General features: G+C 55.2%; 1 protein-coding gene across 1 annotated transcript in view; it reads right to left on the reverse strand.

Annotated features, from left to right (window-relative positions):
- The window catches only part of ARHGAP39 (Rho GTPase activating protein 39), a 287928-nt gene that overhangs the window by 14819 nt on the left and 249148 nt on the right, over positions 1–23961 (reverse strand). Inside the window, exons 9-10 of the mRNA XM_065400194.1 lie at positions 15042–15241; positions 11548–11639 (exon numbers count right to left, since the gene is read on the reverse strand). Of these exons, the coding sequence (XP_065256266.1) occupies positions 11548–11639; positions 15042–15241 (292 nt within the window). The remainder of the gene's footprint in view (positions 1–11547; positions 11640–15041; positions 15242–23961) is intronic.

Below are 23961 nucleotides of genomic sequence, written 5' to 3' on the forward strand. Positions count from 1 at the left end.
CCACATTGAGTAACGGGCCTACTCTGTCCTTGGTCTTCCTCTTGCTTCTAATGTATTTGTAGAATGTTTTCTTGTTACCCTTTATGTCCCTAGCTAGTTTGATCTTGTTTTGTGCCTTGGCCTTTCTAATTTTGTCGCTACAGACTTGTGGTATTTGTTTACATACATCCTCTGTAAATTTGACTGAGTTTCCATTTTTTGTAGGGTTCTTTGAGATTTAGATCACTGAAGATCTCCTGGTTAAGCCATTAATAATGATCTTCTTTTTAAGCTACTCTTTTCCCCCTGAGAGACAAGCTGTGGGGTTTTATGGACAGTCAGACACTGGTCCTGCAAACAGATTTAGGATTTACTGGCTAACCCTGCTGGGGGAGAAGGCTGGTCAGAAAAACAGTGTCACAGAAGCCTTCTGCTGTCTGCTCCCAACCTACATTCTCCTCCCTGAGCGGCTGCTCCAAAGGGAATTGGCAGGGTAAGTGGGCACTCTGCAAACCTGGCACTGGAGAGACATTGTTTGCTGGGAGTCCATCCAGGTGAATCCTTTACAGCCAGGAGTCAGACTCCAGTGAACGAAAGGAGGAAGAATTAACTTGTGCTTAAGGCACAACTGGGAGCCAGGAGACCTGAGTTCTAGCCTGGGATCTGCCACAGCGTGAGCAGGTTACTTAGAGCCCAATCCTGCCTTTGCCCCGGGCTGAATTCCCACTGGAGGGGAGAAATGCTCCCCCTGCAAAGAGCCTGCAGGCTCAGGTCCTGGCTGGTTGTTGCCTCAGTTTCCCCATTTGTCAAATGACACTGACCAGCTCTCAGCAGGGGGTTCATCCCTGGAAAGGAAGGTGCAATGTATCAATGAAAATGCTGGGCTGGGAGTATGAGACCAGTTTGCCTCAAGGGTAAATTCACTCCAGGACCCTGCATGGCAAGAGGAGTTGTTTGGTGTCATTCTTCTTTGGACCTTTACATTAATACCCAGTAACCTATAGATTCAGCCGCAGCTTCTGACCCACTGTGGGCTGCCTGCTGGTAGTGGTGCCATGCCCAGTACCTGACAGGACGGGCGCTACACAAACCAGCAGCCATTGGCAAACTTTGCCAAGTGAGGGCTGCACTGGGAGCTTACTGGGGACGTCAGGGCCAGACCCTTGTACCCAGGCTCCCATGGCACCAGGCTGGGGTAATTCTTTGCAGAGACATCCGGAAGAAACACTGCCCTGAAGCTTGCCCGCCACACAGCATCTCCCAGGATGAATTCCCCCTCTCAGTCCCCATCTGACCGTGTCTCAGTGGAGACGCGGCACCAGCACTTGTTCTGTGTGCACGGATGGGCCACCTGCTGGCGAAGCAACCTGCTGATGCAGGCGTGCTGCTCTTTCTCGGCTCTGCGCGCTGCGGACGGCCCCTAGGTGTTGGCTGAAATGATTTGTCAGACTCAGTGCGCAGCCTGGGCGTGACGGGGCTGTGACAGGATACCTGAGCGGGTCATTATCTGCAGCAGCAGCACACAGCTCTGTGTGGCTGCAATGAACCGAGGTTCACCAGCAGGCAAGCAAAGATGGCTCCGTCTTGGGCTGCTGGGTGCCCTCTGGGGTGTTCCCGTTAAACAATGGGAGAGTTACAATCGGGATCAAGGTGTCCTTCCTGCTGGCTGCGCGACACTGTTAAATGAGCAGCCATCAGTCACTACTGACCGGCATCGCCGGAGCCCATTTACTGGCTAGCAGGGACACGGACGAGAGTGATGTGATTGTTTGTTTGTGTGGCACTGAGGATAGCGGGTCTGATTGCTCCGGGAGGCAGCTCCCCAGCCAGCTAGGGCCTGAATGATCCAACCCAATAGAACCCAGAACAATGCGTCACTTGCTTGCTGCAAAATGCATCACTTCACACACAAGCTGGTGCAGTGCCCAGCTTAGAACAACGCATTGCAAGTCTAATCTCAAAGCAACAAATGCCAGGATGATGGCAGCCGAGAGGGAATCTCAAAGCACTTCCCCCATCACTGAAATGCAGCCAGCTCTGGGGTGGAACATGACAGCTGTTTAAGAACATGAATCGATGCCATCCAGCATTTCAGGGCAGGAAGTGAAAGAGAATCCTGCACCCAAATGGCAGGGAGGATGTAGGAAGCAGAATGGAATGAGACAATTTGGAATTTGGCCAGGATGGCAGGGTTCACATTCCAGTTCATGGGGAAATGGTCTTTAGTGAGTACGGAAACGCAGTATTCACTGTCATACAAACGAACTAAGGCAACGACAGGATTTGCTCTTCAATAGACATAACGCCTTTTAAACACAAATCTCTTAGGAACTCTCTAGATAGGCTTTTGTAACTATAACATGGCGAGCCGGTGCGACAACTTCTTCTGTGCCGAAGGAGCAAATTCTTTCTCCAGGACCCTCTGTGCAGCTGGGAGTCAAGAGAAGTAGCTACAAGCAATGTGGGAAGGCTGCCTCCAAGGGACTGAAATAAAAACCAAGGAAACAAAGGATTCCCGGACGACTCCCCTTACCCCACCCAGAGAAAGCCCAGGCATCGCAGGAAGCTATATTTATGACTCAGTAGGGGTCACTCTCCCCTCTTAGTCAGTACAGGCCCCACTGCCCCAGCACAATGCTAGGGGGTGCTGTGGTACAAAGATTGGTGTGGATGATTTAGTATGGGGTGCTCTCTTCTCTGAGTCAGTAGTGTATTGATACCTCAGTGTAATGCTAGGGGGCGCTGTGCTACTGGGGTGTGTGTGTGTCTTTTTTCAGATGAGGCATATACCGTAGGTCAGGGGTCCCCAACGCGGTGCCCGTGGGTGCCATGGCGCCCGCCGAGGCATCTAAGTGCGCCCACGTACTGGCTGGTGGACGAGCATCTGCCAAAATGCTGCCGAATTTCGGCGGCATTTTGGAGGCGACGCCTCTGGATGATGCCGCTTGTTGGCGGCATTTCGGCGGATGCTCGTCCGCTGCCACGGTCCGTGGCTTGTCGTCTGGCGCCCGCCAGATGAAAAAGGTTGGGGACCACTGCCCTAGGTGCTGTCCACTTGTGCTCATTTGGCATCCCAGAGCACTGTTCACTAGAGTCATTCATCCTGGTTCGTGGGAAAAGTCTCCCCTGGCAGTGTCAGCTGCATACGGGGTTCTTCACTTTCTCTCCTACACACCCTGTGTAGCCTTTGCTGGTAGAGAATGTGCTGCCACGCTCAGCCCAGAGGTGCCTGCATTTCAGCGGCGGGTGAATGATCCATAAACAAAGTGCTGTAAGCAGACTCCGTGCACTGCTCGCGATTCCATCTGGGGCTGGCACACCTTGCGTCTGTCCTACTGAAGCCAGTGTTGTGCAATCGGTCAGCAGCTGCCTGCTTCTAAGCAGGAGACTTGTGCGTGTGGGACAAGCCCCAATCCCTCCGCAGAGGTGCCCTTGCTGCCCCTCGAGGTTCTGTCCTCAAAACAATCCCTGACTGTGACCGCCCCGCAGGAGAGCAGGAGCTCCCCCAATGTAACAGTTGCTCTGTTCCCCCAGGGGGAGGCCTGACTCTGGGCAGCCAGCAGGCTCAAAGCCTAGGCACCTCTTGCACCTATCTGATAGAAACTCTGCTTCGAGGGACCCTCTCTTCCACTGGGTTTGGGCAGCCCCACGCCCACTGCAGTCAAAATAGATACGGTCTGGGTTAGACCCACAGACTAACATGGAGCACTACTGGAGGTGCCTCTTTCTGACAAGAGGTGAAACCACCACCCTGGTCTCTTGTGTTCGTTACAGACCCGGTGGCAATTCTTACACGAACCTGGTGTCTTGGACAAATTCTAATGTGGGTGATTGTAACATGCCTCCCTAGATCACCCTCTGCGTTTTCACTTAGACACCGTATTCTTCACTTCCTGTCCTGAAGTGATACGCAGCCCTGCTGTGAGCTGTAAATCAGCTGCTGTGCTCCACCTCAGAGGTGGCTGCATTCCAGTGCTGATTGAAATGATTGCCACATGACCTGTATTGTACCCCCCAAGAGGGATGTGAGGCAGCAGTAGATAAAGTGCTTTGAGATCCTGAGGTGGAAGATTCCATAGGAATTAATCAATGATTATTAATTATTATTAATAATGTACCTGGCTCATTCTACAGCTCTGGCATGTGGACAGACCTCAGCAGTGTCCATTCCCCTCACCTACCACAGCTTCACAAAGAATTCAGGAAGCAATGAAAATGCTACCAGGGAGGTCAGTTGGCTACATTAAAAACTCCCCAACATCCAGTGTCATTAGGCACCGTCTGGATGGAAATGTGCCTCTGGGGACAGAGATTTGCCATCACCTCAGAGCTCAGGGCTGGCCTTTCCTGGCCACAGCTACACAGTGCGGGCAGGTTATCAGGATGCAAGAGAGGTCAGGGTGTCCCACCTAGCAGGATGTGGGACTAGTGCAACTGGACTGCGGTTTGGAGCCTGGTGGACGATTCCTGGCTGCTGACAGTGGATTGATAGCACAACTGACAGGAAACACTGGGAGCGGATTCAGGATGTAGGAATAAGGGGAATGAGCAGACGTCCCTGTAGTTACAGCAAAGGCTGCAGGGAATCCAGAGATGGAGCAAGGGACTTAGCCAGCAGCCCAATGTAGCTCTGAATGCTGGCGTGAGCACCCGGGCCGGCGGTGCCTGCAAACCTGGAGGACTTCGCTGCAGCCAGCGAGCATCTGGCAAGCTGGAATCGAGGCCTCTCCCCTTTCTCCCATAGACCTCCAAGGGGTCAGGAGGGCTGCTTGTTAATGGCTGTCTGGCTACTAAGAGTGCCTGTAGTCACGCCAGTGTGTGTTGTGAGCCTGTCAACTCTGGCAAGCTAAGTCGGGTCAGGCTGGCTCAGTGCTTGAACTGGAAACATCTAATGGTGGCGCTGATGTGCCTGATAGGACTGTGCTTGGGGCGGGAGCTCTGGCTGCTGATTGGATGGAAGCCATTTCGGATATCCAAATGGGAAATGCTAAAGAACCTTCCAAACCTCTAGTAACCCCGCTGCTGTTCGCTCACCTGCCCCACTGTACAAAGGCACCACGCAGCCCCTGTTCAGCCTCAAATGATGCAGCTGCCCTGCCCTAAAGTGCGCAGTTGTCTCCAAATGAGTCAATGGGCCCCCTTCCCCTTCCATTCAGCTAACCCAGGTGGCTGTATAGGTCACTACACCCAGCACTGACATGCAGCCCCCTCTGGGGCAGGAGAAGGCTCTTTCGGAGAGAAAAATCATTGTAAATAGCTAGATAAACCGCTGAGGAACCAGCACTTGGGTGTGAAATGTGTCTAGATGTGACCCCATCAAGGACACAACACCCTCTTCTCTTGAATCCATAAGAACATAAGAATGGCCGTACTGGGTCAGACCAAAGGTCCATCTAGCCCAGTATCCTGTCTACCGACAGTGGCCAATGCCAGGTGCCCCAGAGGGAGTAAACCTAACAGGTAATGATCAAGTGATCTCTCTCCTGCCATCCATCTCCACCCTCTGACAAACAGAGGCTAGGGACACCAGTCCTCACCCATCCTGGCTAATAGCCATTAATGGACTTAAATACCAGGTGTAACCCTGCTAATATGCAGCAGGGAGTCTACCCGGAGGGCATGGAGGCTCCAAACACATGGTGCCTGCTGCTCTCAGCCTGTGGGGCATGATCTCCCTGGGGTGGGAGGGTGTCCCAGCCTCCAGGCGTGCTTCACCACACAGATCCACTGTGCATTTGACCCCACCACACTGACCCACTGTAGCCAATTATTTTGAATTTCCTTGCCCAGCGCTGGGCTGACAGTCCCAGCTGGAGAGGAAATGTGACATAATACTAGCCATGAAACTGACAAGAATGTCAATTCCACTGCTGGTAGGCTCCCTGCTGTGAAACTGAGCCCCTCCCTGGGCTCACAGCTGTGTTCCCTGTGCAGCTGTCAGTGCCTTACACTATACTAAGGGGGAGGGGGGAGGGAAGTGTGTGCTGCAAACCTCAATGTATGCAAAACTGGACTGTGCACAGTAAGCTAATGAAAATCAAACCTGCAGTGGAAGCCTCATATGGCAGGATCTGCAATTTCCACAATATTGCAAATGAAGTAGGGCCTTATTTACCACACTATTTCCACAGGGAGGGGAGAACAACCCCCCAGCTGGCTGAAGGATTGCTAGTTGCCCAGGAAACTGCTCAGCGGCAGCAGGCTGTAGCGGCTTCTTGCATTGACACCTTGTGTGTGAGAGCGAATGAATGGGGGGAATGACCTTGCCCAAAGAGAACATGTCCGAACGAGACAGACACCTCAGGGAAGAAGAGCAGGAGGGCGTGTTCCGGGGCCTACCCCTTCTAAGATCTCTCCAGCCCTACAGCTACCTGTCCCTCTGGCCACAGTATCTATACAGACGTGCTTTAGTCAAACACAAGTTACTGGGCTCAGTGCGGGGGGGTTACTGGCTGAAATTCTCTGGCCTCTTTTATACTGGAGCTCAGATTAGATGATCTAATAGACCCTTCTGGCTTTGAGCTGTCTGTCTACCCTGCGCTCACCGCTGTGGGATCTGGAGCTGTGTCATGGAGCTGCTCGGACGGGTACTGTAATGACCTGAACTGAAGAGCATTCGTAATCATGGACCATTGTGCCAAGAGTCAGGACTGGGCCGTTTCCCCCGAGCTGGCCAGTGGGATGGCCTGTAGTATCTACCGCAGTGTTAGCTTCTCTGGGATGCTGCAGACTCTGTCAGGATCCCCATTAACACTTGCCTCCGAGCCTCTCACTCCACTGACCAGAACTCTGGGCAGTCCCATGGCTGGGTGGAAGGGAAGTGTCCGGAGCAGCAGCCCAGGATAGACCTGCCCACACGACTGGGACGCTGGATCTCCCAGCTTCTGTTCCGCAGCAAGGCTAGATTTTCATTCTGCAAGGAGGCGTCAGGTGCTAGACACCAAACAGCGTCCTCCGGCTGCCTGGCCATTTCCCTGAGCTGCTGCGTTGCTAGGCCCAGCAGAGACAAAAGCCAGCACCCTGCTGCTGCCTGGCTCCTGGCTAACCCCATTAGATAAGGGGACCAGCCCCACCACTACCTCACTGGCAGTAAGCAGACAAGATCTCCCTGCTTCTCTCTCCTTGGCTCTCTCTCTCCCTTTCCAATGAAGTTGAACCTCTAGATGGATCACCTCAGTCTCACTGCTGATGCAGGGTAAATGTGGCTCTCACTGCAGCTCAGCTCGTGGGCTGACTGACTGGGGGTGTGCTGTGAGACACCGCGAAAGAGCGTGGAACGGGGGGTATTCTCCGTGGGAACGGTGTGGAGATACCTGCCATTTGGACTGGCTCATCTCAAAGGCAAAATATTTGCTCATCAGACAACTGTTGGCCAGGGAGTAAAGCCCTTCCAGGGATGGAGGGGTTAGCTGCACCCGGAAAGAGGCTGAAATGTGTTCTCCAAAGGGGTGGAAATTCCTCCCCTTCTGTTCAAAACCGGGGGTGAGGTTAACACTTCTTATCGGGGCAGGATTCCTTGGGCCCTGGGAGCAGCCTGCCTGATGGGATGCCATGATGCCGGGAACAGGAAGTATCCATGACAGCACAGTGAGTTGTCAGGTGTACGCCAGGCCCCATCATGGTGGCATCTCATCCCTAATTACATCACAACAGCAGCTGGTGCTGGTTACATGCAAAGGACACTTGCATTCTAACCTCTGCAGACAGGGCCGGTGCAAGGAAGTTTCGCGCCCTAGGCAAAACTTCCACCTTGCGCCCCTCCCCACCAGCCCTGCGGCAGCTCCCCCCCCCCCGCCCTGAGGCGCACCCTCCCTCCCCCCCGCGGCAGCTCCCCACCCCCCCGGCCTGGGGAGCCGTGCGGCAGCTCCCCACCCCAGCTCACCTCTGTTCCACCTCCTCCCCGATCATGCCGCCCCCGCTCTAATTCTCCTCCCCTCCCAGGCTTGCGGCGCCAAACAGCTGATTGGCGCCGCAAGCCTGGGAGGCGGGAGAAGTGGAGCGGCCGCTGTGCTGGGAGAGGGAGTCTGAGCCGCACGTGTCAGCGCGCCGCCGGCAGCCCAGCCCAGGAACGCTGTAAAAAAAAAACTGGGGGCACTGCTTTTTGGCACCCCCAAATCTTGGCACCCTAGGCAACCGCCTAGTTTGCCTTAATGGTAGCACCGGCCCTGTCTGCAGGATCAAAGGCCGATCCCCCTGCAGGTCCCTGCCCCCACAGCATGTTCTCCCTCTCGCCTTCTGCCTCTCCCGGTCACACACGCTCTCTTTGCCCTGCACGCGCTCTCTCAGCCTGGGAAATGCTTCCCAGGCCTTGCCATGGCTGGATTCCCTGCAGAGGGCTCTAACTAAAACACCAACAGTTCTACAATATTTCAGCCCTGCCAACCCATCTCAAGGGAGCTAATGGGATCCTGAGGACTCATGTAGAACCAGCCCACCTGCACAGGCCAACGGGCTCTTCCGTATTCCTCAGCGAGCCCCTGCAGGGCAGAGGAACAGAAAAGCTACAGCCGGCTGCTCTCTGGTATGGCAGGAGATTACCAAAGGTAATAAAGCAGAAATCAGCGCTCCTATCCTGGAGGGTTGAATTACCTCCTACTGAACAGAATGAGATGGAGCCACATGTGCTCGAGGGTTGTAGAGGTTGGACACCCTGGCTAGCAGGGGACATAGGCTTATACTAGGATGGCTGCTGATGACCCCCGGTGTGTTAAATGGAGTGGTTTGGTCTGGCTTATGCATCACTAAGAGCACCACAGAAATCCAAGTCCTCTCTAGTCCATCCCTGAAGGGGTGAGCGTGGGACATTCCCTACGGGGCTTGGACTGGCCTGCTTTGAAGTGTCTCAAGTGAGGGGGCTCCTACCATTTCTCCCCATGCACAGACACTGTGCACTTACTCCTGGCTGGGAGGTTCCTGGGCAAGAAGCTGAGCCAGACAGATGCAGCAGCTTCCCAAGGTCACAAAAGGAGCATGTGGCCAAACCAGGACTTGAACCCAGTTCCCCTGAGGTCCAGCAGGGCTAGCTGGCCTCCCTTTGCCAGTACACTGTAGCCAGCTTTTCCATAGTGAGGGAACTCAGTTCGTACCTAGGGTTGCCAACCCTCCCAGTTTGGCCGGGAGTCTCCCAGAATTGGTCTCGGTCTCCCAGAGGCTACTGAAGCCCACCCGGGAGATTTTAGGCTGCTAAAAGTCCAGTGGCGCAGCAGGGCTAAGGCAGGCTCCCTACCTGCCCTGGCTCTGTGCCGCTCCCGGAAGCAGCGACATGTCCGGCAGCGGCTCCTAGGAGGAGACGTGGCCGGGGGGTGTGTGTGTCTCTGCGCACTTCCCCCGCCCCGATCACCGACTCCGCAGCTCCCATTGGCCTGGAATGGGGAACCGCAGCCAATGGGAGCTGCGGGGGTGGTGCTTGCAGGCAGGGACAGCGTGCAGAGCTATCTGGCCGCTCATGAGCCTAGGAGCTGCTGCCAGACATGCTGCTGTTTACGGGAGCCAATCAAGGTAAGTGCCGCCCGGGCGGAGCCTGCACCCCGCACCCCCTCCCACACCCAAACCCCCTGCCCCAAGCTCAGCCTGGAGTCCCCTCCCACACTCTGAACCCCTTGGTTCCACCCCCCAGCCCAGAGCCTGCACCCCATCCCGCACCTCAACCCCTCCCCCCCGTTCCAGCCCAGTGAAAGTGAGTGAGGGTGGGGGAGCGTGAGCAACGGAAGGAGGGGGGCTGGAGCGAGTGGGGGGCAGGGCCTCAGAGAAGGGGCGAGGCAGGGGTGTGGCCTTCAGGAAGGGGCGGGGCAAGGGTGTTTGGGTTTGTGTGATTAGACAGTTGACAACCCTATACCTGCATCACACAGCTTGATAACCCTTATCTTGGCCATCCTCGTTAGTGGGAAGTGAAGCTGCTACTCATGTTCATACGAACAGCTAGCTCTTTGAAACACTGAGGGCTGGATTCTGCCCCCGTTACTCATTCTGAATAGCACTTTATTCCATGAGCAGCCCTGTGCGTTACTACTCTGTGTGAGTCAGCGAGACAGAATCTGTCCCTAAGCTATCTGTCTTCATATCCTGCAGCAGTGAGTTCCACAGGCTGCCCACGTGCTTCCTTTATCCCTTCTAAACGTGTGGCCATCTCACTAAGCGCTCCCTTGCTCTAGTGCCACAAGATGGGGTATGTAAGAGACTCTGATCCATCTTCTCTCTGCTCTGTGATTTCATAGCCCTCCTCTCACTCTCCGCTTTCCAAACTAACATGCCCCAGATCTCATCTGTGATGCACAATGTCACTGAGTGAATGAGCAGACTGTGTGTCTCTCAATGTTTTTTTGAATGGGATCCTCTCATGGGATCCCCCACCTCTATTACCAGCCACCCTTGCCTGGATCGTTGCTATCTCTGCCGTGTCCTGTTGGAGATGGGACGATGAGGTTGTTACCACAGGTTTAGAGAATGGCCATTGTCCTGCTTCTTTATTGTTCTTCATCCTATTGTTAATACAACTGAACCTCTTCTTGGCCTTACTGACTATGAACACTGATCAGACACCTTCCCTGAGATGCTTTGCTACTTATTGGGTATGCGGGAAATTAATTCTCCTCCTACACACGCTGGGTCAGCGTCCACCCAGCTCTTGCTGGTTCCGCTGGCCCCCTGCCTGCCGTATCAGAGGTTAGGACTGATCCCACGTTACTAGTTGCCCCTTGCAGATGCTCCCACCGTGAGCTCCGTGCTGCTCTGTGTCCTGGAGAGGGATTAGGCAGAGAGCCGATGCTCAGCAGACTGGTGGATTATGCAGCTGGAATCAATGGGAAGGCTTTAAATACTGACACACTCGGCCGCTCAGCTGTGATTAACAAGCCAGCAGCTGTCGGGGAGCCTGACCTTGGCCGTGCGGCCGCCTCAGTGCAGCATGGACACTTGTTCTAAAACGTTAATCCTGACACGCGAGAGGAGAGCTGGTGCATGCTCTGGCATCTGCGTGGCCCCAGGGGCAGCCAGGCTCCAAGAAGGGAGGGATGGGCGTGCTGTATTCAGTGGTGTACCCCACCCACGGTCAGGGCCCCTGTGGCCCAGCTCCAGCCCCAGCCAATGGGGCTCCCGTCGCGTCCCACAGCCAGCCAGATCACACTGTTGGGGAGGGCTCTCCTCTCCTGTGTTTATGCCTTGGAGGTGGTGGTCACCTGGCTGGGCCACATGTGCTGGGCTCCCCCCCGTAGGTTTCCTGCACGCTCAGCTCTTCCCCTGCTGCTTGGACCAGGTCGCCCTCCTCCTCCAATCCCCTCTGCCACACCAGACTCTGGCTCCCAGTCGTCAGCCTCCAGGCTCTGCACCCTGGTGGGCCCGTCCTTTCTCTCCCCATCTCCCTCCCCCGCTTATGCCCAGTGCCTGAAGTGGGCTCCCATCCCCCATTCCCAAGGCCTGCTCTAGGACTCTACTCTGACTCTCTCCCTTGCCCGGGGCCCACCCCAGGCTTGGCTGGCTTCACCCCCACAACGCTCAGAGCCAGGACTCACTTCCCACTCCTCCTTGCACCAGGATTCCCTGTGTGAAGGGAGGGGGGTCAGGAACCCTTACCAGGAACATGAGGGTCTTCCAAGCCGGTGGGGATTTTCCACTGATCGACCTGCAGCTTGAGGGCGTTGACCTCATCGATATCTCCTGGCACTCTGTGCAGAAAAGAAACCCCCACAGATTTCAGACTTGGTCCACGGGGGGTTACAACTGGATGCTGAAGGCCATTTACCCAGTTACTTTGGCTGATGCCAGAGTCCCTGTTATAGGCAGAGTCTGGAGAAACACTTAGATACCTCAATGATGAGCACTTTAAACATACTCCCTGCCTGAGTCTGTAGAGAGATTGAAACAATAGCTGAGAGAGGGGAATACTACCTTCATCAGATTAATGGTATGTTAACTCTGAAACTTAGTGATGACAACAGTCCACTTTCAAACACAGAGACCAGAGGCTGCCCACGTGGAAAAGTGTGCACAAAGGCGAGCATCTCACGTGCATTATTATGGTGCCTGGGCATATAAATTTTGTGATTGCACACACATGGCTATTTAGATGCCTCACTACTATCTACATGTGCAATTGTGCGTGGATATTATGGTTGCAGGAGCTGTGAAAGCACCTTGTATAGCTCACTACTGTCTGCACAGATTTGCTCTAGGACTCCTGCTCCTCCAGCTTGGGAACACATGCCACTAACTGGCAGCATTAATTATTTCCCTGCTGGTCACTTGAGCACAGCCATCCAGCTCTTTGGGGGCTATCGGAGGATCTTGTGCATGTGGGTGGGGTTTGGGATTGTGGGAGGAGCTTGAGTAGATGGTCACTGCTATGTACCTATGATGCACTGGACCTCAAAGTAGCACCATTTCAATATGGTTGTGATATTTCATACAAAGCATGCCATGTAAGATACCATATGAAAGATCATGATCTGCTGAAACTCATTGTTCTGTCAAAATAAGTATATCGTTTGTGTGTATGAAGTGATGAGAGTTTGCTGCATGGTTGTTATTGAAACAGGCTGTGAGTTTGGGAGATGCCCAGACCTAACTCTCCAGTGGCAACAAAAGAGGTGACCCACACCCAAACGAGCATTAAGCGACCGTCCTGGACCAGCAGGGGAATTGTAAACAAGAGAGTTACAATTCTGTAGGCGACAGTTGCACAAGCACCACACAGCGAGGACTCAGCAAGGCCCCCCATGACATGCCTGGGCCAGTATCTCCCCTGAGCCATGAATTGAGAGTGTAAAATAGGGACAATGGCATCACGAGACCACCTCTCTCCTCCCTCACCTACGCTGAAGGCAACAAGAATAGTGGGGAGACCAAGACTTTGAACTGAGGAGATCGGTTCCAGGCTGAGAAGGAAATTCAGCCTGTGTACTGAGAACTGTAACCTGCCTGCGACATCCAGCGGGGTGAGAAAAGCTGTTTGATCCAAATCTTGCTTAATCTAGTAGAGTTTAGGATTTAGACTGATTTTACTTTTATTTCTTAGGTAACTATCTCTGGCCTTTATGCCTACCACTTGTAATCACTTATAAAGCTATCTTTCTGGAGGTAGTAAACTTATTTTAATGTTTTATCTTTACCAGTGAGTTTGTCTAAAGTGCTTGGGGAATCTGCTCAGATTACAAAGGCTGGTGCATGTCCACTTGACGAAGTGGCGACCTAATTAATGAGCTTGCATTGTTCAAGAGAAGATCTTGAGCAGGGTAAGATGATACATTTCTGGGGTGCAAGGCTGGAGGCTGGGGGGATTCGCTGGTGTTTCCCTGTGGATGGTTCATGAGTGGCTTGGAGAGCATTCATGCAATGTAGCTGGGTGTGTCTCTGCATGCTGGTGGCTGAGGGATAACAGCGCCTGGAGGGGTTTGCTGCTTGTCACTAGCAAAGCATTGGGAGAGACAGCCCAGGCTGCAGAGTTAAGGGGGCACAGCGGTTCCACAGTTCCAGGTTGTACCATGGGGATCCCGTCACAATACCCCCTGCACAATTTGACTCCTCTCTCTGAGCACCGGGGGAGCGGAGCTGAGCCTGTGTGGGAAGAAGCCCTCTATCAGCTTGGGACAGAGTAACCAGCTGAGACCTTGCTTAACAGAGGCGGTTGCCAGGTGTGGCGTCGGGGAGACAGACACGATACATTGTAATGGACAGGTACATTCCCCTGCAGCAGCGGACATCACGCTGAGCCCGTGGGGAGGGGAAGGGCCTCATGTGGCTCAGCAGCGACCCCTCTGGCCAGGTGAGGAGTGACATTACTGAGCACTGTGGATAGGAAGATCCCTTCAGCCTACAAACAAGAGAACCCCTGGGGGGATGCTCTTGGCCTCAAATGGGATGTGAATGATGTCTCAGAGTCCAGCGGCCAGGACAGAGCCGTGACTAACACAAGGCAGGGCTGATAGTCCTGGTGAAATTCACTCCCCTCCCCCTCCCAAAGGCTGCAGCAGAGGATCCGGCGCACAGCAGCATGTAGGAGACACTGACAATGTTATTGCCTCACTGCCTGGTTTCTCAGCACCTTTGGTCACTGCTGCCCAGCGGTGGCTCAGGCTCAGGTCACGCCAAGGGAAACCCACACTTTGGGGGTGTCCCAGTCCAGGCCCCTCTCTGTCCACAGGGATACACTGGGGCTTACAGCTAGCCCAGACCACCAGGGACCACACAGTTCTCCCCTCAGCATTACCTGAAGATGCCCTCAGAACCCCCACAGAGGGGAGGAGCTGGGGTGGCCTGTGAAAGCAGAGGGGATCTTCTGTACCTCCTATGCCCAGGTGCCCTTTCCACTGCATGGCCCCACAGGAGAGGCCCTCTGGAAACGTGCTGTCCATGATCACGCTTTGTCACTGACAAGAGAGGGCCCCACTGCTAAGGCCTGTCATTAGGCAGACAGTGGGAGAGCAGGAACAGTGGCCTTGCACACAGGATGTGTTACAGATATCACAGCTAAATCTTGTTCAAAACAATGACAACTGGTGAACGACCGAGTTCCTGGATGGAAGCGCTAGAGCCTAGATACTGTGGTGATGGGCAATATAAAAAAGGAAACAAGGGAGAGAGAGAAAGTACCCGGGGCTCAGACCATGCCGTTGATTGCAAAGGTTTCTTCTCTGAGGCTGTGGCCTGGGCCAGGCTGGGAGGGGAGATGAGCAGCTAGCAACAGTCCTGCCTTGGTCATTGCTTCTCTAGTCTGCTCAGGGACAGCCAGACCCAATGCTGTCATCTGGCTTTGGAAGTGTTACGTCGCCCCTCAGAGAATGCTCTAACTGCCTGCTCCTCAAAGTCACACTGCGAGGCAGAAGTGGCCACAGCACAAGCCACAGTGCTCCACAGTGCAATCTGTGGCCATCCTCATCTTTAGCAGAGGTGCTGCTAAGAAAAACTACATGTCCCAGCATGCAACACTCCCTTCTAAGACCCCCCTGGGCCCTCCTGGACTATTAAAGAAGCAGCCAGTTGCAAATTCTCCATTGGAAGCGAATGCCTGGTGTGCAACTCCCTGAGAGCTGAAGTGTGCAAGAAGGGTCCGAGTCACAAGGCAGCATTACCTGAAGATGCCCTCGGTCTGGTCTCCATTCAGCGCCAGCACTTCCTCAGACAGTCTGGTTTGCACCCAGGGGAGCTGCCGATCCGGGTATCTCTCCTTCTGCATGTTCATGATCTCCTGCAGGGAGCTTCCGAACATGGAGGGGCTGAACACTGCGTTCTTTGCATGCCGGATCTCCTCAATATTCGGCTTCTTCAGGCCCTGCAAGAGATGGAACCAAGACAAACATGAAGGCCCAGAGATACATGCACAGCCGTTACTCACACAGGACTCGCCTCGGACAGTAAGCACCAAGAGGTCACTATTCACTGTCAACGACCATTTGTCTTCTTCCCTCCGCACGTACACCAATCACAAAGGAACACAGCGCAGCTCACAAATGCTCCTAAACTACACCCAAGCAGACCCTTGATCAACTGCTAAGAGATCACGTTGCAAAGCCCAGGGCCCAGGCACAGGGAAGGTTTTTAAAAGGCGAAGAACTTTAGCAAGTCACACCCAATTCACACTCTGCCCCAATGCCCGGCCCGGCCCGGCCCGAGAGAGCTGCCAAATTCCAGGGTCCTGCCATTTCCCACCCGTGCGTTCAAACCAGTCACATCTTTGGAGCAAGCCTGTTTTCTCCAATCCGCCTTAGTCTTGAAAACCGCAGAACCATTTTGGCTCAAATTTGACATACATAAATAAATAAATAATAAATAAATAAAAATTGCTGCCGGATAGCGTCCAAGGCCTCTTGTCGTCAGACAGGGAAAAGTCGTCAGTCCGATGCGCACGGCCCCTGGGAATGGAAAGCCTTGTGCGACACTAACTAGAGGTGTGGCTCCGTGTTCTCCTAAAAACAAGTACAGTAACATCAGCAATAAAAGCCCATGGTGCTGCTATAGCACTCTCTCCATACATCCCACAGCGCTTTACAGAGGAGGGGAAGGATCATTAATCCCAGAGCTGGGGAAACCGAGGCACAGAGTGGTTAAGGCCCACACTTTCAGACTTAGACTCTAATTTGGGGTACCTGACTTTAGACACCTAGTCAGGGCCGTCCTTACCCATATGCAAAGTACACAGCTGCGGAGGGCACCAGGAAATTTGGGGCACCACGTTTCCTGGAGCCCTGCGCAGCTGCGTGCTCCTCCAGCCCCTGTTCCGCCCCAGCCCCACCCACACTCTCCTGAGGACTGCAGCAGGGCTGGGCCTGCACTCGCTGGCGGCGGGAAGTGCAGTGACCAGCCCCAGCTGCGCCGCCGGTGAGTGCTGGGGGGTGGTTCCCCCTGCCCCCCAAGCCAACCCCACCCCCCTGCGAAGCCCTGAGGCCAGCCCCCCCGCTCCCTCCCACAGAGGCCTGGGTCCCCCCCTCCCGTGGGGGGCTGCGTAGGGCCCCAGAATTGCTAGGGACGGCCCTACACCTAGTGCCTGATTTTCAAACGTTTTGAGCACCCAGAACTTCCACTGAAGTTAGGGTTACCATATTTTAATTTTTAAAAAGGAGGACACTCCATGGGGCCCCGCCCCCGCCCCAACCCCGCCCCTTCCCCGCCCCCTTCCCCGCCCCAACTCCACCCCCAGCCCCGCCCCAACTCTGCCCCCTCCCCTGAACGCTCCGCCCCCTGCTCCTCCCCCTCCCCTGCTTCCCGCGAATCAAATGTTCGCGGGAAGCCTGAAACAGGGAGGCAGCAGGTATGCTGGGGTGGGGTGTGGCGCGGCGCGGCTCAGTCCGGGCCCCCTGGCCGAGCGGCTCCCTTCGGCGGCCGGCCGGCCCAGGCCAAGAGGCTCTGGCCCTGGCGTCTCCCACCCGGCTGGGGCCCCGGCCCCCGGCCAAGTGCCCGCACCCCCGGCCGAGCACCGCGCCGGCCCCCGGCCAAGTGCCTGCGCTCCCGGCCCGGCCCCCGGCCCAGCACCGCGCCGGCCCCCGGCCGAGCGCCCGCGCCGGCCCCCGGCCAAGTGCCCGCGCCCCCGGCCAAGTGCCCGCGCCCCCGGCCCAGCACCGCGCCGGCCCCGCGCCCCCGGCCGAGCACCGCGCCGACCCCGGTCCCGGTCCCGGCCCCGTGCCCCCGGCCCGGCCCCCGGGGCGGCCCAGCACCGCGCCGGCCCCGCGCCCCCGGCCCCAGCCCCTGCCGAGCACCGCGCCGGCCCCTGGCCCCGCACCGCCGGGCCCTACCTCCCTATTTTCCCGGACATGTCCGGCTTTTTGGGATTTCCCCCGGACGGGGATTTGAGGCCCAAAAAGCCGGACATGTCCGGGAAAATCCGGACGTATGGTAACCCTACTGAAGTTCAATGCAAACCTCTGACTACTAGGCCGCTTCTAATCAGCTACCTAGGCACAGAGGGAGAGGCCTCACTTTAATCACCCAACTGTGATCACTTTGGCCTATAAACACTAAGCCGACTCAGAGATTTATGGAATCTCCAACTCCCCGAGCTCCTCCCTGCTCTGGGTTTAGACCAGGGATCTCAAACTCAAATCACCGCGAGGGCCACATGAGGACTAGGACATTGGCCTGAGGGCCGCATCACTGAAACCTTTTCATACAATGATACAAAAGTATAGTCAAAACTAGGACTTTTATTTGATTTTTAGATCATTGAAGATCTGCTGGCTAAGCCAGGGTGGTCCCTTGCCAGACTTCCTGTCTTTCCTATGCAGTGGGATAGTTTCCTCTTGTGCCCTTAATAATGTCTCTTTGAAAAACGATTTCTGCGCTTTCGGTGAAGGGGGAGTGGTCGGAGCACAGGACTGGGAGTGAGGGGCCTCCTCCTGGTTCTGACGATGACTCTCTGTCTGACCAGTTGCACGGAGGGTATCTGAGTGCTTCACAAACATTAAACAATTAAGCCTCACACACAGCTTGAGAGAGAGAGGATCTATTATTCCCACGTCTCGGAGACCCCCAGGCACAGAGCTGCGCAGTGACATGCCCGGGGCAGCAGCAGAGTCGGGAATAGAGGCCGGCTCTCCAGACTTCCAGGTGCAGGTTTTAGCCACCGGCCCATCCTTCTGGCCAAGCCTCCCTGGGCGAAGGTCTGGTTTGGGGATCTAGGTTCCCTTTGTCTCCCGTTTCACCATGGTGGCCTCTGTGGCCCTATGACCAGTTAGGAGGGGACCAAGCGGGGGGATCCAGTTGCAGTTTTTCTGTCAGTGCAGTGGCATTGCCATCCCTGGAACGAAACCACAGGCCGGGCCCCCGGGGGCATTTCCTGTTCCCCAGCAGTCCACTGAGCCTGTCGTCTGGCTGCCACTCGCTGTACAGCCGCGCCCTGGGAGCCCCGGGAACCTGCACCTGTTGTGTGGCTGCCGCTCGCTGTACAGCCGTGGCCTGGGAGCCCCGGGAGCCTGCGCCTGTCGTCCGGCTGTCGCTCGCTGTACAGCTGTGGCCTGGGAGCCACGGGAACCTGCGCCTGTCGTCCGGCTGCCGCTCGCTGTACAGCCGTGGCCTGGGAGCCCCGGGAGCCTGCGCCTGTCGTCCGGCTGTCGCTCGCTGTACAGCTGCGCCCTGGGAGCCATGGGAACCTGCGCCTGTTGTGTGGCTGCCGCTCGCTGTACAGCCGTGGCCTGGGAGCCCCGGGAACCTGCGCCTGTCGTCCGGCTGCCACTCACTGTACAGCTGTGGCCTGGGAGCCCCGGGAGCCTGCGCCTGTCGTCCGGTTGTCGCTCGCTGTACAGCTGCGCCCTGGGAGCCACGGGAACCTGCGCCTGTTGTGTGGCTGCCGCTCGCTGTACAGCCGTGGCCTGGGAGCCCCGGGAGCCTGCGCCTGTCGTCCGGCTGTCGCTCGCTGTACAGCTGCGCCCTGGGAGCCACGGGAACCTGCGCCTGTTGTGTGGCTGCCGCTCGCTGTACAGCCGTGGCCTGGGAGCCCCGGGAGCCTGCGCCTGTCGTCCGGCTGTCGCTCGCTGTACAGCTGTGGCCTGGGAGCCACGGGAACCTGCGCCTGTCGTCCGGCTGCCGCTCGCTGTACAACCGTGGCCTGGGAGCCCTGGGAACCTGCGCCTGTCGTCTGGCTGCCGCTCGCTGTACAGCCGTGGCCTGGGAGCCCCGGGAGCCTGCCCCTGTCGTCCGGCTGCTGCTAACTGTACAACCGTGGCCTGGGAGCCCCGGGAGCCTGCGCCTGTCGTCCGGCTGTCGCTCGCTGTACAGCTGTGGCCTGGGAGCCACGGGAACCTGCGCCTGTCGTCCGGCTGCCGCTCGCTGTACAGCCGTGCCCTGGGAGCCCCGGAAGCCTGCGCCTGTCGTCCGGCTGCTGCTAGCTGTACAACCATGGCCTGGGAGCCCCGGGAACCTGTGCCTGTCGTCCGGCTGCCGCTCGCTGTACAGCCGCGCCCTGGGAGCCACGGGAACCTGCGCCTGTCGTCCGGCTGCCGCTCGCTGTACAGCCGTGCCCTGGGAGCCCCGGAAGCCTGCGCCTGTCGTCCGGCTGCTGCTAGCTGTACAACCGTGGCCTGGGAGCCCCGGGAACCTGTGCCTGTCGTCCGGCTGCCGCTCGCTGTACAGCCGCGCCCTGGGAGCCACGGGAACCTGCGCCTGTCGTCTGGCTGCCGCTCGCTGTACAGCCGTGGCCTGGGAGCCCCGGGAACCTGCGCCTGTCATCCGGCTGCCACTCGCTGTACAGCCGCGCCCTGGGAGGCTACAGAAGCAGCAGAGGAGGCCAGGAGCGGGGAGAACTCACGTCAATGGGCTCCCACCTCCTGTGTTCTGCTGGATCCGTACCTGGAGGCCAGACGGGGCCATACAGGTCAGTCTGCAAAGCTCTAAGGCTGGATTCTCTGTGAGCAATCTGGGGGGGTGGGAGATGGGTCCCCGCTGGCTGGCTGCGGGGCCATCTCTAACCAGGTGGTTGGTGTTCTCCTGCCCACCCATTGTGGGAGGTAGTGTGGTCTAGTGGCCTGAGCAGACTGGGAGTCGGGGTCCCCCCAGCTCCCTATGGAACTATAACGTCTGTTCCTCAGGATCGCGACTGGAGAGGAGGCAGCAGGGGTGCGGTTCCCTGCTCTCTGACGCCAGAAGAGACGGGAGAGGCCGCCCGCACCCAGTGTTGTAGGCCGGTCTCCTCCCACGGGTACGGTTAGGTCGGGCGCTCCTGCCCACAGTGGCTGCTTAGGCTGGGAGATCTGCAGGGAGCCAGCTCCAGCTCAGCCGGTCTCTCTCTCCTGCCACAGCTCCTGGGAGGGCAGTGTCGTCAGGGGTCACGGCCCATGTGAACTCTTCCCTAACTGAGCTAGGAAACAGGCGAATCTGCCTCGCCTGTTGGAGCCCTGGAGCTTGCTGCAGACACTCAGCATCTCCCCGCAGTCACCCCCATGAGCGGATTCGACGCCCAATGCGCACGAGCACCCATGGCATGCCAGCATTCCCCACCACCCGCCTCCGGACTGCACTGCACCAGCCAGGCAGCAGCGGGCAACGGCACAGAGTACGGTCCTTCCTGACCTCTCTTCCCATCAGAAGGATGCTCCCCGGCCAGCACACTCAGCAGCTTCCTTTGGGTGACAGTCTCTCCCTTCCTGAGCCCTCTGCATCTCAGCTCCCCGCTCATCTGTCCTTTGTGCAGCAGTCTGGTTCTACAATCCATCCGTCCTTGGTATTTGGTAATCTCTGGTATCTACGCACTGACAGACACACGTCCCCTAACACCCCTACTCTACTTGCGCTACATTGATGACATCTTCATCATCTGGACCCATGGAAAAGAAGCCCTTGAGGAATTCCACCATGATTTCAACAATTTCCATCCCACCATCAACCTCAGCCTAGATCAATCCACACAAGCGGTCCATTTCCTGGACACTACTGTGCTAATAAGCGATGGTCACATAAACACCACCCTATACCGGAAACCTACTGACCGCTGTACTTACCTACATGCCTCCAGCTTCCATCCAGGACAGCACACCATCCATTGTCTACAGCCACGCTCTAAGATACAACCGCATTTGCTCCAATCCCTCAGACAGAGACAAACACCTACAAGATCTCTATCAAGCATTCTTAAAACTATACTACCCACCTGCTGAAGTGAAAAAAGAGATTGACAGAGCCAGAAGAGTACCCAGAAATCACCTACTATAGGACAGGCCCAACAAAGAAAATAACAGAACGCCACTAGCTGTCACCTTCAGCCCCCAACTAAAACCTCTCCAGCACATCATCAAAGATCTACAACCTACCCTGAAGGACGATCCCTCACTCTCACAGATCTTGGGAGACAGACCAGTCCTCGCTAACAGACAGGCCCTCCAACCTGAAGCAAATTCTCACCAGCAACCACACACCACACAACAAAAACACTAACCCAGGAACAAGAACAGGAGTACTTGTGGCACCTTGGAGACTAACAAATTTATTTGAGCATAAGCTTTTGTGGGCTACAGCCCACTTCATGGGATGTATGTAGTGGAAAATAGAGTAGGAAGATATATATATACACAGAGAACATGAAACAATGGGTGTTACCATACACACTATAAGGAGAGTGATCAGTTAAGGTGAGCTATTATCAGCAGGAGAGAAAAAGCACTGTTTGTAGTGGTAATGAAAATGGCCCATTTCCAGCAATTGACAAGGAGATATGAGGAACTGTAGGGAGGGGGGTGGAATAAGCATGGGGAAATAGTTTTACTTTGTGTAACGGCCCATCCACTCCCAGTCTTTATTCAAGCCTAATTTAATGGTGTCCAATTTGCAAATTAATTCCAATTCAGCAGTCTCTCGTTGGAGTCTGTTTTTGAAGTTTTTTTGTTTTTTTCTCTCCTGCTGATAATAGTTCACCTTAACTGATCACTCTCCTTATGGTGTGTATGGTAACACCCATTGTTTCATGTTCTCTGTATATATATATATCTATATCTATATATCTTCCTACTGTATTTTCCACCACATGCATCCGACGAAGTGGGCTGTAGCCCACGAAAGCTTATGCTCAAATAAATTTGTTAGTCTCTAAGGTGCCACAAGTACTCCTGTTCTTTTTGCGGATACAGACTAACACGGCTGCTACTCTGAAACCCAGGAACCTATCCTTGCAACAAAGCCCGATGCCAACTCTGTCTGCATATCTATTCTAGGGACACCATCATAGGACTGAATCACATCGGCCACACCATCAGGGGCTCGTTCACCTGCACATCTACCAATGTGATATATGCCATCATGTGCCAGCAATGCCCCTCTGCCACGTACATTGGCCAAACCAGACAGTCTCTACGCAAAAGAATAAATGGACACAAATCTGACATCAGGAATCATAACATTCAAAAACCAGTAGGAGAACACTTCAACCTCTCTGGCCACTCAGTAACAGACTTAAAGGTGACAATTTTGCAACAGAAAAGCTTCAAAAACAGACTCCAACGAGAAACTGCTGAACTGGAATTAATTTGCAAACTAGATACCATTAACTTGGGCTTGAATAGAGTTTGGGAGTGGCTGGGTCATTACACAAATTGAATCTATTTCCCCATGTTAAGTATCCTCACACCTTCTTGTCAACTGTCTGAAATGTGCCATCTTGATTATCACTACAAAAGTTTTTTTTCTCCTGCTGACAATAGCTCATCTTAATTAATTAGCCTCTTAGAGTTGGTATGGCAACTTCCACCTTTTCATGTTCTCTGTGTGTATATATTTCTTCTTACTGTATGTTCCATTCTATGCATCCGATGAAGTGGGCTGTAGCCCACGAAAGCTTATGCTCAAATACATTTGTTAGTCTCTAAGGTGCCACAAGGACTCCTGTTCTTTTACGGATACAGACTAACATGGCTGCTACTCTGAAACCCAGCATTCTGGCCAATCCAGCTATAGCATTTTAATGGGCCCATCCCCACAGCATCTAGGCGCCTTCTTGTTCACATACACACTGCTCTATCATCCCAAGGACACCACAGTGAATCTCTGCCCAGGGGTTCCAGCAGTGCTGGTTACCGCCAGCAAAAGCCACCCAATCTCTCCCTCAGAGCATCACGTCTCAGCTTTTAGCACCCCTGGTAGTCTTGTCACAGTGTGAGAACTCTGTGGTAGCGCACGGCCTACCTGACTGCTGACCTGCTAATAACATCTCAGCATCCTAGAAGGATGTGCCTCCCTCATGCCTGCAGCCCTGGTCCAGTCATCCACCTTGGCAGGCCACAGGCAGCATTAGAAGGAACAGGTGTAAATTCAATTCGGAAGGGGATTGCACGAGGGGAGCAGAGTGCACATAGCCCTGAACTAAGGCACCCAAGCCCTGCTTTCAAACACCTACTGACACATCCTGGGGGACTTGGGAAACCGCTCCTTCTTTCTTTCCATGAAGGGTGTTTGCAGGAAAATGGGATCTTTGTTGCTCAGGATTTCACCTGCTCTAGCTGCTTATCCCCTGTCCTGACGTACTAGAGTGTCCGGCGGGCGAAGGGGACTATTAATATTATTTGCATAGTGGTAGCTCCGAGGAACCCTCATGATGGGCCCCACTGTGCTAGGCTCTGTACAAACAGAACAAACAGATGGTCTCTGCCCCAAGGAGCCTCCACTCTAGGTGGCCAGGTGAAGAGGGCTTTAGGAATGGGCAGAGAGAACAAGCAGCACAGAATTCGTACAAACAATGATCATCTTTCTGGGCTATTGATCCTAGGAAGAGGAAGAGAAATGCAGAAAGGAGCCGAATCCATGTCCCCCTGACCCTTTTAATGCCGCTCAGCCTCTGCTGTTACAGTGATCACATGAGGCACCAACTAAGCCCCGATGGGACATAAGTGGGGCCCACTGCATGGGTGAACGTCAGTCATCAGCTTTATGTTTCTTGTGCAGCTGGAGAGGAGGCACGATCGAATGACGAAAGCACAGGACTGGGAGTCAAGGGACCCGGCTTCCAGTTCCAGTTCTGCTGCCCATGCGCTGTGTGACCGTGGTCAAGTCACATCCCCGCTCTGTGCCTCAGTTTCCCCA

Source organism: Emys orbicularis, chromosome 2 (assembly GCF_028017835.1).
Source record: "Emys orbicularis isolate rEmyOrb1 chromosome 2, rEmyOrb1.hap1, whole genome shotgun sequence".
Classification (NCBI taxonomy): domain Eukaryota; kingdom Metazoa; phylum Chordata; order Testudines; family Emydidae; genus Emys; species Emys orbicularis.